The following is a 19,423-nucleotide window of genomic DNA, read 5'->3' as shown; positions in this document are numbered from 1 at the left end:
GATTGTGGTTTCTCTGTGCTTTAGAAAATTGGATCCGTGCTTCTTGAGCCTGGATTAATCAAAGCTAGGGACTTGTTCAGTTGTGCTGCCTTGAGGAAAGTATTCATGCTTAAATGAGCAGCTGAACTCTGGAATCTGGAGTACATACACCTTACTGCTCTTTGTAGTCCTCCACTCAAGTGAGCATATCCCACATGATCAGTTTTTCTTCAGATGGACTTGCATTGATAGACTCTAGCCATTACCATTATTTAAGCCTGCATATATAGTGAAACTTGTTTTTGATTACTATTGGGTTCCCTTTCTTGACAGTTACAATACCTGTTGGACTACTGTTAACCAAATCATCTTTCAGAGAATAGTTATTAATTTGAAGTCCTGTCCTTTTTTCTTGTGTTAGCAGTGAACAAAAACACATTTTTAGGGCATAATACTCAGCTGTTCCTTGTCCTGAGCCTTGGGGTATATCAGCACTTAAAACAGTACAGCAGGGCAGCTATAATGCTCAGTGTAGACACTACCTATGTTGACGGGTGGGTTTCTCCTGTTGGTGTAGGTAATCCACCTCCCTGAGAGGTGGTAGCTAGGTTGATGGAAGAATTCTTCTGTTGACCTAGTGTTGTCTGCACTGGGGGTTTAGTTGGTATAGCTACTTCTCACGGGTGTGGATTTTTCACAAAATCTAACCTGCCTCTTCAGCATTATTGATAATTCTACCATTTCCATCTAGTAAAGGACCATATTAGGTTTTTTTTTGTTCCTTATATATTTAAAAAACTTCCCTCCTTATCCTTAACTGTGCTGACTATCGATTTCTCCTTGTGTCCCTTTGCTTCCCTTATTAATGTCCTGCAATTCCTAGCTTCTGATTTATGTTCAATACTATTAACTTCCCCTTTCTTCCATTTGTTATTTTATTTTTTATAGCTGTCTTCCCTTCCCTTCTAAACCAGCTCATTTTTTTTTTAATCAATACAGCATTTGTCATATATTGTGGGATTTTGTAGTTTTGGGCATCTATTAAAGTGTTCTTAAATAATTTCCAATTATCACTTGCATTTTTCTGATTAAATTCTTCCTCCCAGCTGATTTGGCTCATAATTGTTTTCAGCTTTGTGAAATTGGCTCTTTTCCATGTGTGCATGTATATATCACTGGTCTGGACTGTATTCTGTTTGCACATTATAAATATGATCAAGTCATGATCACTTGTATGTAAGCGACGATTAATTTTTAGTTCTGTGATTAGTTCCTTTCTATCTGTGGAAACAAGGTCCAATATAGAATTCCCCCATGTTGGATGCAGTACTTCTTGAGTTACAAAATTGTCATCTATAATATTTAGAAATTCTAAGGCTGTTTTAGTATTAGCAGCATGAGACCTCCAGCATGCGTCACTCAATTTTAAGTCCTGTATAATCACGCTGCTTTTTTTGCCTACACATCATAGGTCTGGTCTACATTAGGGGGCGGGGGGGATCGTGAATAACGTAGCTGAAGTTGACATACTTAGACCTACTCACCATGGTGTCTTCACTGCGGTGAGTTGACTGCTGCCGCTCCCCCGTCGACTCTGCCTGCACCTCTCGCAGCGGTGGAGTACGGGAGAGCGTTCGGGGGTCAATTTATTGCATCTAGACTAGATGCAATAAATCGACCCCCGCTGGATCGATCGCTGCCTGCTGTTTCGGCGGGTAGTATAGACATACCCAGAGATGAGTAAGGAGCCAGTCATACTGTTTCCTAGTGTGATTTATTTGGTGTCTGCTACAGACAATCAACACCCCATGTTTTACTTTATCTGTTAAGAGATGAAGCATTCTTCCGAGTTTTCAGTTACTTGGAAACAGGTAATGCCAGAGGGCCACTCCCTTATCTTTTTTGCCCATTCAGTCCTTCCCAAATAGGTTATAACAATTGGTTTTTAGTAGAGCCCTGCTTGGACACAAAATTTGTATCTGAATCTGATCCGCAAACATGGTCCGCAGATTTGCAGGGCTCTAATTTTTAGCATTCCAGTCATAGGAATCTCCATTTGTACCTTGATCCAAAACTAAGCCAACCTCTGTTTCTCTCCATAATGCCTTGTCAGGCAGTGACTCTTGGGAAGGTTTAGGAGGGCTCACTACCTCGTTCAACCACGGATTACAAAGTTGAGTCTAGGGTTTTTGCCCTGCCAGATATATTTGGAAACAGCTCTGTGTAGGCCCCTAAATGCTACTGGAACAGCTAGGGGAATGTATTAGAATGAATAAAGCCATCAAGCAACAAACTCCATTCTAATTAGATTAACTTTTCTTGTCCATTATACAGACAGGACTTCACATCCAGGTTTGTTTTATGATTGTAATTTGGAGAACGGCATTTTGTTGAGTGTCTTGCTTTTGGAGAGTGAATTAATGATTTTGTTTTAGTGGTGAAGATTGATAGAATGTGATCTCTAGCAGCAACATTTTGTGTTTGTTTTTTTTAAAAATTTATTTAGTGGACTTCTTCTCTTTGACGTAGGAAAACCTCAAGGTCAGTTGAACCAGTAGCATGTCCTGAGGTGCAGCAGCAACAGAAGAAGCAGAGAACAACTTTGTTCTTCTAGCAGTGGCAACAGAAGTGACTACAGGCAAGTTAGAGGTTGTTAAAGGATTTCTTTTATATGGTGCCATTTTTGGTAATGCCATGTTCTAGGTGTTGCTTAGAACACAATGAATTAATAAGTAATGCTTTCATTTTATTCATGTGAATCACTTTTAATGTATGTGTCTGATTCCCAGTTCCCATTTAAGTAAGATTCTAGATTAGTGTTTATCATGACTCCTACTCCTGAACAGAAAGGCACCCCTTAAAGTTGAAGTTTTTTTTTTTTTTTTCAATTGGTATAGGCCCTTGTTTGCATGGAGGTATTGGTATAGGGAGCTTTATTTGTTAACAGAGGCTGAGTGCCTGAGGGATTTGCAGAAACTGCTAATTTTTTTTTGTAGGACTGATCCATGAGCTTTGTGGTGTATTTAAACAAATGTGCCATTTTATAAACTTTTTATGTGAAATTATTTTTCACTTCATGCACATGAATAATACAACTCATTTAACACCTATAAATGCAAATGAGAGAACAACCTGTTCAGAAGGTGTTTTAGGACTATACAGCTCAGTGTACCATCTTCCATAAAAGTAACCGATATAAAGTCCATATAGTAGCAAATTTTTGTTGCAGTTTCTTTCTTTATAATACAAAATAGGAAAGTAAATAAGTTCAGAACTAAAAATAAGAGTAGTTCAATGGTATTACATGCTTTGCAGTGTATGAGTTACAATTCTGTGTTAGTTGCAAATAAAAGTAGTGGGCTTTGGTAAGTAAAATTGCATCAGTTTGCCCTTTAGTAAAATCTGTAAATTTAAATTGAGTTATGATTGAACACTAGAATCAATCTCTCTCATTATTTTAAAGGTATTTTAAGATTAAACCTTTGAGAATGAAGAATGGGGGGTTGATACTGTAAATGATTGTGGTACATTTAAAAAATATGGCTCATAAAAATTGAGGCGTTTTCTTCTTTTAATGTGCATATTTTATATCACACTGGTAATTTAGGCTGGTTCTTCCCTTCACACCTAAGATAGTCACAGCTTAGGTTTTAGTAAATTGTTCATGGGATAGATAGGCAGGGTCAGGCACAGCTAGGTTAAACCATGAGATTAATTTGAAAAATCTAGGGCCTGTAGTTTCCCTGCTCACTTGATTAGTTTTCATAATTCATCCTCCTTCCCACAGCAGCAGCAGTAGTCAGAGGTGTTGGAACTAGGGGGTGCTGGGGGTGCAGCAGCACTCTCTGGCTTGAAGTGGTTTCTATCATGTACAGGGTTTACTGTTTGGTTTAGTGGCTCTCAGCACCCCCCCTATACAAATTGTTCCAGAACCCCAGCAATAGTAATGTAATATTTGCCAACAGAAAAGCATTTTTTGGTTTCTCTTTCATTCTTTTATCCCTAAGTGTCAGTGGGAACAGTTGGTGGAACAAGGAAGGAGAGAATCAGTTAAGTATGAATGATTTGGGCAGAGCTTGCCCTGCTTTGCTAAAATCTTTGGGATCTGGGAATCTACGCTCTATTTCTTGCTGTCAGTCTGTGACTTTCTGCTCCACTTTTTTTTTGTATGTTCAACTGCAGGTGTATGAACAGCACAGAAGATAATTTTGCTTTTCAGGGATGATGTGGAGGGACACTTTGTGAGTAACTGTGTTTAAAAACAAAACTTTACTGTGTAGGAACAGAAATGAAATTGAAATTGAATTTCTTTTCCTTATTCCATGTTTCATTAAATCTGCTTTCCATTTATGACAATTGATCATTCTTCAAGTCCTCATTAAGCTCAGAAAAAACATGAGTTTGAGGTGCAACTCTTGAAAAACAATTTAAGGTGAAGTTTGGATGGTGTCTTAAAGTTGTAGAACTAAAAAATAGATAATCTGTACTGTTTGATAAACAGCCATTGATGGCAGTAACCTTTCTATGGTGACTGATCCACTGATGAATTTTAGTGTTAACCATGCAACATAATTTGCTCTATAGATATGAATGATATATAACCTGTGAAGCTTGTTCTGTGGATGATCTTTGGCAGGATTAACAAGATACTTTAAAGAGTCCCTTCAAATAATCTTCAGTGGCAGTGCTCCATGGTAGAAGGGTTGAATTAGCCACCTAAGGATGAGCTTTCTTCACTACTGCTAATAGGTCCATGTCAATTTATGAATTAAATCTCTAATTCTGATTGAGGACTCTGACTTGTACCACACTAAGCTGGTATAGTAAAATTCTATAATACCATTCATTCTGAAAACCAGCTTTTCACCCACGCCCTGAAATGCAGCAGCAGTATGACAGGACACAGACACTACCCCACAGTTCAGCACAGGAAGTGAAGAAAAACTACCATAGTCTTTTCGCCTCTAAGGCAAAAGGAACGATCTATAAATTTAGTTCTAGTGCTTGGGTCACTTTTCTGAAACATTTACTCATGTGAAAATGTATGTCCTCTTTAATGACCTTAAGTGTTCAAAGCCTTGGTCTGGTGCCTTATTTGACACAGTAACTCTGTCAGTATGGTACTTCCTAGTGCCACAGTGGAATACTGAGTCATCAAGCAGCTCTTTCCTTCGAACCAGCAATTTCTTAGCAGTAATATTACTGTAGCCTAGAGTAACAACTCAAAACTGTATTGTCGCATTACTCTAGGACTTTGTAGTAGAAGAGTCCCCCAACAGCAATACTATCATTTTGCTTAATTTTACTTTCATATAGTATAAACATGCTGTGTTCCTTAGGGTGGCTTCTGAATATTCCTACTTGGGACATGAGTTAATCTCTTTCTTTCTCTCTCACCCCGTCCCCCACCGTGGGGTGGGAAAACCCAGTTGAGTTCTGGGAACATTCTAGAAAAGCAGTGCCTGTTGAGACAGCTTGAGTGCCTCTTCATGGCACTAAGCATCTGGAGCTGAAGTATTGTGAGGCCTTGTTAACCCCGATCACCTCCGTTCCTTCCTTTCTCACTGACTAAGTGCAGTGATAGGAACTTGAACTTCACACTCAGAATTTTACTTTTATCAAAAATTCTGGTTAGCTTGTTATAATTATTCTAAACTTGTATAGCGATTACGTAACCAGTTTTTAATTCATTTGGATCCCATTTCACGTGATTTTGAATTCCCGTGCTGGTTCTGCCTTTTCTTCTAGAATCCAGTCTTAAGATAAAAACAGACTTAAGCAGTATATTTTGTGCCTCTCCATGTTGGAGCTACATGCACAATTTCATGGATAACATTGTTCTGCTTACTGTTCTGTAACTAATAGAAAAAACAGATTTAATTCCTAGTAGTGTTAAATTAGATTAACGCTTGACTTCCTAATTTGGCGATTGATTTCAGCCAATGTAAACAATGGGTGCTATTCCCTTTGCTTTTAGTCAAGAAGGAATCAAGAAAGTATTGGCTTCCAGTCATCTTCCTGTTGGCCCCTTTCAGGTTCTGCTTGCCATTTCAGGAAGGCTGATTGACAGTTTTTCTATGTTCCATTGCCCCAGTTGGTACCTGGATTCCTTATGAATCAGGAGAAGGAATCGCTGCTTTTGTTGATCCAGGAGACTTCAGCTTCAGTCAATTGGGTTGATTTGATTTACATGGTGTTCTTGGGCCCATTCTTCCTGGCCAGGGCTCATGTGGACTTGCCATAGTTGGCAGACTGTAGAATTTAGTAGGGGCCAGCAACTAGGTGACTGCACCTCACTTCTCTGCCCAGCATCAGTTCAGAAAGACCAGGAGCTGCATCCTGATCAGTGGAGCCATCAGCGTGGATAGCAAGGAGGAGATTCCATCGATGGCTTTCATATTGAAATAGAGATAAAGGAGCTGTGCTACCATTATGCTTCTCCTTTTCAGTGAGGGCGCTCTTATACTCTGGAGTTTAGCCTACCGGAACAAGGCTGCTGCAGCTTCATGACCTCTTCCTAGCAGAGAGCTTTTTTGACATCCTTCCTGTTCTTCCCCCAGCAGAGGAACAACCTCTAAAGCCACCTCCCTTTCCACCACTTCTGTAGCATCCTTCTGTCTCTTCGGGGCCTGCCATTGGTTCCCCTGCAGTCAAGATGGTGCTTTTCAACACAGGAGGGTACCCACTGGTGGCTTATCTGGTTTCTCACATCTCTGAGGTTCAAAACATTACTCCAGTAGAGGTTAGGTCTCTGGTTCAAGGTGGTGAGCTATCTGTTTATGCAGTGGAGTCTCTAGAACTTGTCCTCCCCGTCTTTCCTCCAAAATAGTGAATTTGGGATACTCCATCTTTTAGATGACTCCGCTTAGCCGGGAAGTTAGGGGCAGTCAGACTCATACTTTGTCTAGAGTAATCACTCAGTGGATGATGACTGTTCACAAAGAATCATTTATGCTAAGCTTCCACAATTGGTTTGCCGGAATCTATCAAAGTTAAACTGCTGATTGCCAGAGGACATGGCCAAGCACATGTTTTGGTTTGTTCTGTCCTGACTCACCAGGTTCTGTGCTCAACTATGGAGAGGGACATGTTTTCAAAATTCAAGCTCCTGCCTCTGCTCTTCAAAGATTTGAGGCTATTTAGATGTGTCCCAGACTCTGCTCTCAGGATGTTTTAAAGAAGTGGTGTAGCCATGTTGATCCCAGGATATTCGACACAGTGGGTGAGAGATCTTTTATTGGACCAGCTTCTATCGGTGAGAGAGAGAGAAGCTTTTGCACTTACACAGAGCTCTTCTTTACAGGTCTAGGAAATGTACTCAAATGTCACAGCTAATACAAGGTGGAACAGATTGTTTATCATAAGTAAACACACATTGTCAGAGACATTCAATTCAAAGTGAAGTGGCCAGTTAACACCAAGATAACTCTCACTACCTAGTAGCCCATGTATGCAAGAACAAATCTACTTCCTCCTCCTTCCCAGAGAAACAAGCATAACTTCTGATGAAGTGGGTTCTAGCCCACGAAAGCTTATGCCCAAATAAATTGATTAGTCTCTAAGGTGCCACAAGGACTCCTCGTTGTTCTCTCTAGCAGTCTCTGGTCAGTCCAGACTGTAAATTTCTGGGCTCAATGAAGGTTGTACAACCTGCACTACTTTGTTCACTTGCAAGAGGGAGTGTCCGTTTATGACATGGAAAAAAAATGGCTAAGAGAACATAGTTCTAGTCCAGTATTTTCTAATTTGAATTTCTGAAAACAGTTAAGTGTAGTAAAATTTGAATTTGATTAAATTGCTTCATCAAAAGTAGAGTGAGTTAACAAGTGTCACATCAGCCTGGACACTTTGGAATTACTATGTGTTGAGATTGGATTAAAGTATTCTCGAACTATCAGGGGAATCTAGTTTTATTTAACTACATATAGTTTATAAAACTATTTGTTTTAATTAAAAAACCACAAATGTATTGATGAAAAAGAACAGCTATGAATCAGCATAACTTATAAATATTGACTTCATTTAACTATAGTAATTTTCAAAGCAGGGCTAACTGAAAAATAATCTTGGCATAGGAACATTTGGGCTAGTTATTTGATGCTAGCATTTGATGCACACAGATGGTAAATGGTTACTATTAAAGTCTTTTAAGTAAACAAAGTAAATAGATTTCTGCTTTCAGTAACATATGGTTACGTCAGGTATGCTCTGATTCTTAAAATGAGATATATAGCAGATAAGGATTACAGATATTGACACCCACCATTAAGAGTCTGTCTGGATTTGCATACAGTAAGACTATTCTGTTTCAGACAGCATAAACAGGTGCAATAATAGGTAATATCTTTGTGGCATTTCTTGCAAATTGTTATGGATCAAGATGTATGAGGATAAAATAAAAGTGGGGCAACTGTAGGTCAGGCTGATTAGTCCTGGGAGGTGGGAGCCAGCATATCTGAGTTGTTTTTCCCAATTCTGCTACTGACTTACCAGGTAACCTTGAGTTTAACTTCTGTTGTAGTATCTTTGTAAAATAGTGGTGCTGCTTATGCAGTTTTACAATGTACTTGATCTATGAAAGTGAATGTTATCTAAGTGTGAGTATTACCACTATTTTATTTTGAGAAAATAAAGCTTTTGGTAATATCTAAATTGCAGAAAGCTGGAGACCTCAAAATATTTAGCAAGCAAGCTTCAAAGACTTACTGAATGTCTGAAGAAATAAAAATGGATTTATAAATGAATATATTCACACTGCAATGTGTACTTGCTGAATTTGGAATCAATTTTTTTTTAAATATAGTTTAAAAAATAGAAATCTGGTGGTGGTGATAAATGTGTCCTCCTTCAGCAGTATTGTTTAGTTCTTAAATTCACAGCGTTTTTTAATGCTAGATCACGAGTGAACTAGATAGATGGTGTTGAACCTAAAGTTGTGCAAAGAAGACATCTGACATTAAAAATGCATGAAACTGCATTCTGTTCTAATGGCTCTGGTTCACGCATTGAGCTTGACATCTGAATTAGGGTTCCTCATTCTCCTTAATATCTGCCCATGTCTAATTAGGAGACTTATTTGTGTAATATGATTTGAAGCTTTATTTCAGCTGTGGCTAACAGTAATCAGTAGATTAAGGGAGTTTGACAGGTTGGACAGTAAAACTCAAAAGCTTGTGTTTCTCACAACAGACGTTGGTCCAATAAAAGATATTGCCTCATACGCCTTGTCTCTCTAATGTCTCTCTAATTATGCCATGCATAACATAAGCTGTTCAATTTGATGACTGGAATAATCGGGTCTTCTGGCTGTTCCTAATATTAGTAACTACCTAAAGATGTATTCTCTTAAAATAACTTACAGCACCTGGCTCATCGATATTGGTTTGTCTGACACTCTGCGGAATAAGATAACCCAACTCTCAGTTCCCTTGAATTAGCAGAGATAATGTGTTTGTTTTTTTTTCTTTTCTTTTAGCTTTTTACCATTTCTGTGGTTTTGCTGCAGTGTATTTTTTCCAAAAGGGACTATTCAGTTAATCTTGCCTTTGTCAATGGGATCCATTTTAGTGTGGTCTCTGCCTAATATACCTCTAATTATTTCATCAGATGAAACTACATTCATAACCGTATAGCTGTTGACTTGCTCTAGCTCTTTGACTGGTCTAAGCCTATAGTGGGTGAAAAGCAAAGACTCTCTGCAGAACATTTAAGGTGTATGTGTATGTAAGTACCTCATATTCTATAGCATATTTCCCATTAAACTTTTTAAAAATATTTTGTTTCAAATTTATTAGCAGCAGAGCCAACAAAAAAATCTGTGGAAAATATTGAGTTTAAGATTTTCATACATCTTGCCACATAAACTTGCTCTACTTTACAAATCAAAAATGTGTAATGTTGCTGATCAAAGACTTCATTAATAAGTCATAAGGACCATACTTAAATTTATAAATACACACACATGCTCTCAGGGAGATTACATCAAATGAAGACAGACAACTAAATATTGACAAATGTTATAAGTACTTGCATACAAATACAAAAAGTTTAAATACTAAGATGGGTGAACTTGAGTGCCTAGTATTAAATGAGAATATTGATCTAATAGGCACCACAGAAACTTGGTGGAATTATGATAATCAGTGAGACATGATAATACCAGGGTACAAAAGGAATAGCTCAGTGGTTTGAGCATTAGCCTGCTAAACCCAGGGTTGTGAGTTCAATCCTTGAGGGGGCCATTTAGTGATTTGGGGCAAAAATCTGTCTGGGGATTGGTCTTGCTTTGAGCAGGGGGTTGGACTAGATGACCTCCTGAGGTCCCTTCCAACCCTGATATTCTATGATTCTATGACAGAGTAAGTTACACTGATTGGGAAGTGCCACTATATGTGACAGAGCATAGAGGCAAATACAGTAAAAATCTTAACTGAATAAAGCAGTACCATAGAGACTCTATGGATGGAAATTTCATGCTTGAATAATAAGAGTATAGGAGTAGGACTATAGTACTGACCACCTGACCAGGATGGCGGTAGTGATTGTGAAATGCTCAGGGAGAATAGAGAGGATACAAAACCAGAAAACCAATAACAGGGTATTTCAATTATCTCCATTTTGACTGGGTACATGTCACATCAGGATGGGATGCAGAAATAAATTTTTTAGGCACCATTAATGACCGCTTCTTAGAAAAGCTAGTCCTGGAACCCACAAGGTGAGAGGCATTTCTTAATTTGGGGGGGGAGGGGAAATGCCAAAGAAACCCCCAAAGTAGCATTTACATTAAAAAGGGGAACTATACAATGAGGAAGCTAGTTCAACAAAAATTAAAATGAACAGTCACAGGAGTGAAGTGCCTGCAAGCTGCATGGAAACTTTTTTTAAAAACATCATTAGAAGCTCAAACAATATGAATCTCTTCTTCCACCCCTCCCTCCCCCCCCCCCCCAAATATGCCACCATGGCTAAACTGAGCAAAATAAGCTATTAGAGTCAAAAAGGCATCCTTTTAAAAATTGGAAGACAAATCCTTGTGAGGAAAATAGAAAGGAGCATAAACTCTGGCAAGTCAGGTATAATTAGGAAGGCCAAAAAGAACTGAAGAGCAACTAGTTTCTGTGTCTTTTGCTAACAGCAAATTTCAAGTACAGCAGAAGCAGAAAGTCTGCCAAAGAATCAGTGGGGCTACTGGAAGATCAAGGTGCTAAAGGAGCACTCAGAGAAGACAAGGCTGTTACGGAGAAGCTAAATGTATTTTTTACATCTGCCTTCACTGCAGAGGATGGGAGGGAGATTCCTGAGCCATTATTTTTAGGTGAGAAATTTGAGGAACTCTCTGAGATTGAGATGTCAGAGGAGTCTTTGTAACAAAGTGACGTGTTATACCGTAGTAAGTCCCCAGGACCAGATGGTATTTACTCAAGAGTTCTGAAGAAACTCGTATGAAATTGCAGAACTACTAACTGTGGTATGAAACCTATTCCTTAAATCAGCCTCTGCACTAGATAATTGGCGGATAGCCCCTGTAATGCAGAGTTAAAAAAAAAAAAAAAAAGAGCAAGCACAGCAGAGATGATCCTGGCAATTACATGACCATTAGTCTAACTTCAGTACTAGGTAAATTAGTTAAAACTATAGTAAAAAAAACCAGAATGATCAGACACAGAGATGAACATGATATGTTGGGGAAGAGTTGACAAGGCTTTTGTAAAGGGAAAGCATGCTTCATCAATATCAGAATTCTTTGAGGGGCTCAACAAACGTGAGCCAAGGTGATCCAATGGATATTCGTGTACTTGAACTTTCAGAAAGCCTTTGACAGGCTTTTATCCCAAAAAGCTCTTTAGCAGTCACAGGATAAGGGGGCAGGTCCTTCCATGGATCAGTAACTGCTTAAAAGACAGGAAACAAAGGGTAGGAATAAATGGTCTGTTCTCAGAATGGAGAGAGGTATAGTGAGGCCCCCAAGGATGTGTATGGGGACTAGTGCTGTTCAAGGTATTCTTAAATGATCTGGAAAAAGGGATAAACAGTGAAGTGGCAAAGTTTGCAGATATACAGAATTACTCAAGATAGTTAAGTCCAAGGCTGACCGCGAAGAGCTACAAAAGGATCTCTCAAAACTGGGTGACTGGACACCAAAATGGCAGATGAAATTCAATGTGGATAAATGCAAAGTAATGCACATTGGAAAACATAATCCCAACTATACATAAAATGATGGGGTCTAAATTCGCTGTTGCCATTCAAGAATGAGATCTTGGAGTCATTGTGGATAGTTTTTTAAAACCATCCACTCACTGGGCAGTGGCAGTCAATAAAGCTAAGAATGTTAAGAACCATTAGGAAAGGGACTGGTAACAAGACAAACTATCAGGCCCCCATATAAATCATAGTATACTCCCACCTTGAAAGTGGGTGCATTTCTGGTCACCCAGTCTCCAAAAAAGATATATTGGAAATGGAAAAAGTACAGAGAATGGCAACAATTACTAAGGGTATGGAACAGCTTTCATGTGAGGAGTGTTTAAAAAGATTGGGACTGTTCAGCTTAGAAGAGAGATGATTAAGGGGGATATGATAGAGCTCTATAAAATCATGAATGATGGGGAGAAAGTGAATGGGGAAGTGTTATGTAAAGGGGTACAAGAACCGGGGTCGCTCAATGAAATGAATAGGCAGCAGATTTAAAACAAACTAAAGGAAGTACTTCTTCACACAACACACAGTGAACTTGTTGCCAGGGGATGCTGTGAAGGCCAGACATATCTAATTCTTTTTTAAACTGTTATAAGTTCATGGAGAGTAGGTCGATCAATGGCTATTAGCCAAGATGGTCAGGGACGGAACACCGTTCTTGGAGTTCCAAAACCTCCAATTGCCAAAAGCTGGGACTGGATGGGTCATGGGGTGATTGACCTGTTCTGTTCATTCCCTCCAAAGTATCTGGCTCTGGCCACTGTCAGAAGACAGGCTCTGGGGCTAGATGGACCATTGGTCTGACTCAGAATGGCTGTTCTCATGTTCTTACACCCCCACACCCAACTGAAAACTTCATCAGACAGTAAAGACTCTCTGCCTTTTATTACTCCATGGTCCAAGAAACAGGAGTCCAGGGTTTGGCCCTGCCAGGCAACATATGCGGTAGCTTATTTTCAGTACTATTTTCCCCTATTCTTATAGAAGGGTAGGTGCCAGATTACAAATTTGAAAATAGCCAAGAATGAAAAGGAGAGGTAAAATCCTATAGAAAAACACCTGTCAGGGATGGTTTAGCTCAGTGGTTGTGAAACTTTCTTTCTGCCAAGGACCCCTTTGGCACCTGATTAAATTTCTCAAGCCCCCTTTCATTTAATATTCATAAATTTCATGTTTTTCTTCTATTAGTTAGGTTACTTTACTATTTAAAAAAAATAGTTAAAATAAGACTCACAAAGGAACCAAAAGAAAAATGTAGTGCAAAATCTTGTCCTGCCAACGGTAAAAGTTACAGATTACCATTCTGGTGTGCCCTACTGCAGTACTCCAAACCCCCGCATAACCCTGTGAAAACATCCGCTCAGTGTGGAGCAGTAGTCAAAAAAGCTAACAGTGTTTGGAATCGTTAGGAAAGGGGTAGATAATAGAGTAAATATCATAATGCCACTGTTTAGGGTGCAGCCACACCTTGAATTCTGTGTGCAGTTCTGGTCAGCCCATCCCCCCACCGCCCAAATATATAAGAAATGGAAAAGGTTCAGAGAAGGGCAACAAAATTGATTACAGGTATGAAACGGCTTCTGTATGAGGAGAGATTAAAAGGGCTGGGAGTGTTCATCTTAGAAAATAGATGACTAAGGGGGGAATGTGATAGAGGTCTTATAAAACCATGAATAGGGAAGTGTTATTTATCCCTTCACATGACGCAACAACCAGGGGTCTCAAAGAAATTAATAAACAGCAGGTATTAAATACACATGAGGAAGTGCTTCTTCACACAATACACAGCCACCCTGTGGAACTCATTGCCAGGGGATGTTTTCAAGGCCAAAAATATAATGGGATTCAAAAAAGAACTAGATAAGTTCATCAAGGATAGGTCCATCAATGGATATTAGCCAAGATGGTCAGGGATGCAACCCTGTTCTCTGGGTGTACCTAGCCTCAGACTCCCAGAAGCTGGGACTGGATGACAAGGGATGAATAATTGTCCTGTTCTGTTTGTTCCGTCTGAAACATCTGGCACTGTCCACTGCTGGAAGACAGGATACTGGGCTAGACAGACCATTGATCTGACCCAGTATGGCTGTTCTTATGTTCATGGTGGACTCCTGGGGGTCTGAGTATCTCACTTTGGAAACCACTAGTTTAGGTATACTTAATCTTGCTCCAGCAGAGGGCGGAAGCCTAGATAACATCTAAGGTCTCTTCCAGCTCCACATTTGTATGATTTTATGACAACTCAAAGTTTTGTGGCCCAAACAAGGATGACAAAAAAAATTGGGAGGCAAAGAAGCTAGGAAAAGGTAAGTTTGTCAGGGATTAATACAGAGTTATGGGGAAATATAAATTTGACTCTAAACCCTTAGAAACAAGGCCCATATATGTCTCCCAACGTGTTTCTAGAGGGCCTAGTGCAGCAATCCCCACTTTTGACTTGGGCCTCTTGGCAATATTGCTCATAAGGCAAAGCATTACTTAATAAAACCCTTCTTCCGCCCATCCCTTACATCTGCATAAAGTGAATCCTTCTGTGTTTTTTGTTTGCCTTGGATTAGAAGGTTAGTAAAATAATGGTCCCAAAAATACTGTTCAGAAAATCTCTCAGTTTAAATGGGGATGTTTCGTGATTGCTAGTTTTCTGCACTGCCAGTTGAAAACATTAGTATATTCGGAAAGCAGTCTCTAGTAAAATTGAGTTTAAATTTCATTTAGTACGTAACAAGAGAGCCACTCCAGACACTACAGTGCTAATAAGCGATAGTCACCTAAACACTACCCTGTACCGGAAACCTACTGACCGCTATACTTACCTACATGCCTCCAGCTTTCATCCAGACATTACACGATCCATTGTCTACAGCCAAGCTCTAAGATACAACTGCATTTGCTCCAATCCCTCAGACAGAGACAAACACCTACAAGATCACTAACAAGCATTCTTAAAACTACAGTACCCCCCTACTGAAGTGAAGAAACAGATTGCCAGAGCCAGAAGAATACCCAGAAGTCACCTACTCCAGGACAGGCCCAACAAAGAAAGTAACAGAACACCACTAGCCGTCAGCTTCAGCCCCCAACTAAAATCTCTCCAGCGCATCATCAAGGATCTACAACCTATCCTGAAGGACAATCCCTCACTCTCCCAGATCTTGGGAGACAGCCCAGTCTTTGCTAACAGACAGCCCCCCCCAACCTGAAGCAAATACTCACCAGCAACTACACACCACACAACAAAAACACTAACCCAGGAACCTATCCTTGCAACAAAGCCCGTTGCCAACTCTGTCCACATATCTATTCAAGGGACACCATCATAGGACCTAATCACATCAGCCACCATCAGAGGCTCATTCACTTGCACATCTACCAATGTGATATATGCCATCATGTGCCAGCAATGCCCCTCTGCCATGTACATTGGCCAAACTGGACAGTCTCTACCAAAAGAATAAATGGACACAAATCAGATGTCAAGAATTATAATGTTCAAAAACCAGTCGGAGAACACTTCAACCTCCCTGGTCACTCAGTAACAGACCTAAAAGTCGCAATTCTTCAACAAAAAAACTTCAAAAACAGACTCCAACGAGAAACTGCAGAATTGGAATTTGCAAACTGGACACCATTAAATCAGGCTTGAATAAAGACTGGGAGTGGATGGGTTGTTACACAAAGTAAATATTATTTCCCCATGCTAATTTCCCCCTCCTGTTACTCACACCTTCTTTTCAACTGTTTGAAATAGGCCATCCTGATTATCACTACAAAAGTTTTTATTCCTCCTGCTGATAATAGCCCATCTTAATTGATTAGTCTTGTTAGTGTTGGCATGGCAACACCCATTTTTTCATGTCCTCTGTGTATATATATCTTCCTACTGTATTTTCCACTCTATGCATCTGATGAAGTGGTTTTAGCCCATGAAAGCTTATGCCAAATAAATTTGTCAGTCTCTAAGGTGCCACAAGTACTCCTTGTTCTTTTTGCAAGCAGAGGTATTTTTAAAAAGTAGATAAAATCAGGATCAGAGTATTTCCCACTGGCCCTGGTTATATGCCTGAATCTTATTGATTTATTTGAGTGAAATAGCAGTCTGAAACACAAGTTCCATTGTACTTTTTGTATGGAGTCTGTCTACAGCTCAGTACTTAGTTGCTGTGTGAATAAGCAGGCAGTTTTTATTTTAAACTTCTATTTTGCATAAATCTTCCTTTAAAATTTGTCCAGAGGAGCAGAATTACTTGGTTTGTCTGATGTTTCTTGTTGCCAGACTGTGGCTGTTGGAGAGTTCAAGTTATGCAGTCTGATTCTCAGACATGGATTGACTTGAAAGCCAAGATCCTTTAGGGTACAGACGCCTACGTACTTAGACAATGAAATAATCCAATTTTTAGCTCGGCAGCCCAGGAGCGTGTTGTGTTAGACCAAATGCAAATACTGCATAGCAGCTGGATTTGGCAAGAGCAATTTCAAGCTTTTAGTATTCCATGGCAGCACAAAGTGTATATTGTTTTTTATTTATTAAACAGCTTTTGAGGCTTATTTTGTTATATTTAAGATGTCTTATTTTGTTAAATACAAGACTGCTACATCTACCATGAAATAAAGATTTTTGGATTATGGAATGTTCATGATACTGTACTGGATGATTTCAAGGCATATAATGAGAGGAGGGGCAGGCAACCAGGGTTACAAAGGTCTGTTATTCACATTGCTATCTTTTGTTTTCAGTGCTAACTCTTGTCCTTGGTATTAATAATTCAACTTTGAACTACTTAATGAATTGGATGCTTAAATTTGCTTTTAAAAAAAATGTCTTGCTGTAAAAGCTAGCTTTTAGTGTAATGGTTTATGCATAACTTTATTTAAAATTATATGTACCATCTTAAAAAAAAAGGTTTTGTATAACATAGTTCAGTTCAATGGACTATTCTAGTAGAGTAAAACAAAATTTTAGGTGTTTATTTCCTGAAATATCACTTGTGATCAATAGAATATCTGTTCAGATTTCCTCAACATATAATGCTTAATTGACTGTACATATGTTAAATGCTGAACCTGAATGCACGTTAGTGTGGACTGTGAAGTCTGCTGATGATGTGAGTGCCAGTCACTTCCTTAAATTATAGACCTTGGCTTATCGCAGCACAGATGGAAGCACTCTTCAGTGTTTTGAATCTTGAGTAGAGAAATCCTGAGAAAATAGTTTCTAAAAATTGTATATTTTAATTTCAAACACTCCTCTTACTGAAGGAAAAAGTGGTAGTGAAAAACCTTCAAAGATTATAGCTGCTGGTAAAATGGTTCTGGAAAATGTTTTTCTCATGTCTCCATAGTAGTCATTGATAAGTGACCTGACACAGTAAGTATCATAATACAATGTAGGATTTACATTTGACTTCAGAACATAATACCCTCTGTAAGAGAGAAGGGTCTAAATCTTTATATACTACTATCATGCTGGCTGAGTGCTCAGCCATTAACTTACATCTCGTGTCATGTTTTCAATTATTTGTACAGGGTTTTGGAAATATAAAGTGCTGCATTAATAGTTACCACTTACCCGTGTTTGTGATGCTTGCCTGTAGTATGTTAACCTGGCTGTCCTGGTTAATGAGAGGTTAAAAACAGTCTTTTTTGTAAAAGTACTTTGGCTTTACTCAATTTCTAATTTTTAAATCACTGTTCCTAATTAAATGACCATTGTAATTAAAGAAGAAAGACTTTGAGTTCATCTGCTTTTTTAAAGACAGTGTATAGCAGCTTGAAAAATCTACTAGCTCTGGGCAAGTGGGAATCTTGAATCTTCAAGCTCTGCAGAATCAAAGCTTTCATTAAAAAAAAAAAATCTAGCCCTTAAATATGAAAAGTGTACACCAATTCAGTTCGATATTCTTCAACCTGCAGAGAGCTCCATTGTTCAGGTATTACAGTAGTGTTAGGAGATTTCAGCTGGAGTTCATGATCCCACTCTCATGGGCACTGTGCAAACAAAATGAAAAGACTGTTTCTGCCTTCAAGGAGTTTACAAATCAAGTATAAGAGAGAACAGGTGGAGGTGGGGGAGGAGGTCATTATAACCACAATAAGCAGCGATAACAGCACACCAACTGCCAGTCCGTTATTAAGTGTCTTGTAAGCAGGCACCACAGCCTAGGTGAGTTAAGGTGAGATGTGAAGAAGAAGAATGTAGTGCATTTATGGATTTTTAAAGGGAGCTCCTCCCATATATAAGGGGTTGTATGGGCAAAAGCATGGCTTTGCTTGTTGGGCAGTTTGACTAATGGAAAATAAAGGCTGACATGCCTGGTGTGGCAGAAGAGGGCATAGATGACTCCGTACCATGTAAGAAATGGGGCAGAGCTAAGCCCTAAGGGCCTAAATACAGAATACAAATAGTTCATTCTTCATGTGGTGGAAGAGGAGGCGCCCCTGGAGGGATACACAGAATGAGGGTTATCATGCATGAGATGACAATCCAGGAAGATGTTTGCCCCAGTGTTTAAATGAATTTAAGGGCAGAGGGGCAATGTGGCATTTGTCTAGACCAGAAAGGAGTTTTCAGTAGTCAATTGAAATAGATCAAATTTAGCTGTGTAGAAGTCAAAGAAAGATGGCTTTTGGAGATGTTGTTAGGGTTAGGGTTGCCAACTTCCTAATTTCTCAAAACCAGAACCCTCCAGCCACCTCTTCCAACACTCCGCCCCTGCTTTGCCTCCCCCACCCCCCAAGGCACTGTCCCTGCTCGCTCCTTCCTGGTAACTGCTCTCCCCTTTCCTCATCGCTCAAGAGAGGATGTGACTAAAAGTTATTTCTGATGCCAACATGGCTTATGTGAAAGTTACCGTTCTTTTTCAGTGACACATGAAGAATTTGGCGTTCACCAAAACTCAAGAATACCCTAGAGTTGAGAACTAGATACAGGGTTGACATAAGTTACCTCTGATTTATCTCATGGTAGTTAAGATGCTGATCTTTGAGACTAACTGCTAACATGTAAGGATGATGGAGGAAATATTCACAGTTCAGTTTATGGTGACAGAAGGACTTTGGTGTATTGTTGGCCTCCATTTGAATGGAAGTAGCAATCTCTTGAGTGCTAGTTGAAATTTTCCTTACAGCCCTAAGGGTATGCCTGCATAGCAGTCCTGTTGTGTAGACCTATCCAAATTGGCTGTATCTAGCTTACTGGGTACCACAACATGGGCTTCAACTCGGGATGTACAAGCCTGCCTGGAAC

General features: G+C 39.3%; 1 protein-coding gene across 6 annotated transcripts in view; it reads left to right on the top strand.

The window, feature by feature from the left end:
• The window catches only part of KLHL13 (kelch like family member 13), a 136,519-nt gene that overhangs the window by 14,518 nt on the left and 102,578 nt on the right, over positions 1–19,423 (top strand). For 2 of the 6 annotated variants that reach the window (XM_054039800.1, XM_054039796.1), the window contains exons 2-3: positions 2,509–2,617; positions 4,162–4,220. The exons of 2 other annotated variants lie outside the window; for them this stretch is intronic. In XM_054039800.1, coding sequence (XP_053895775.1) covers positions 4,201–4,220 — 20 coding nt within the window. In that variant the 5' untranslated portion in view covers positions 2,509–2,617; positions 4,162–4,200. Of the gene's footprint in view, positions 1–2,508; positions 2,618–4,161; positions 4,221–9,585; positions 9,703–19,423 lie in introns of those variants that run through there. 2 more of the 6 variants (XM_054039801.1, XM_054039798.1) reach the window with 2 other exon arrangements.

Source organism: Malaclemys terrapin, chromosome 9 (genome assembly GCF_027887155.1).
Source record: "Malaclemys terrapin pileata isolate rMalTer1 chromosome 9, rMalTer1.hap1, whole genome shotgun sequence".
In the NCBI taxonomy this organism is placed as follows: Eukaryota; Metazoa; Chordata; order Testudines; family Emydidae; genus Malaclemys; species Malaclemys terrapin.
This window is presented reverse-complemented; position numbering and strand designations above follow the sequence as displayed.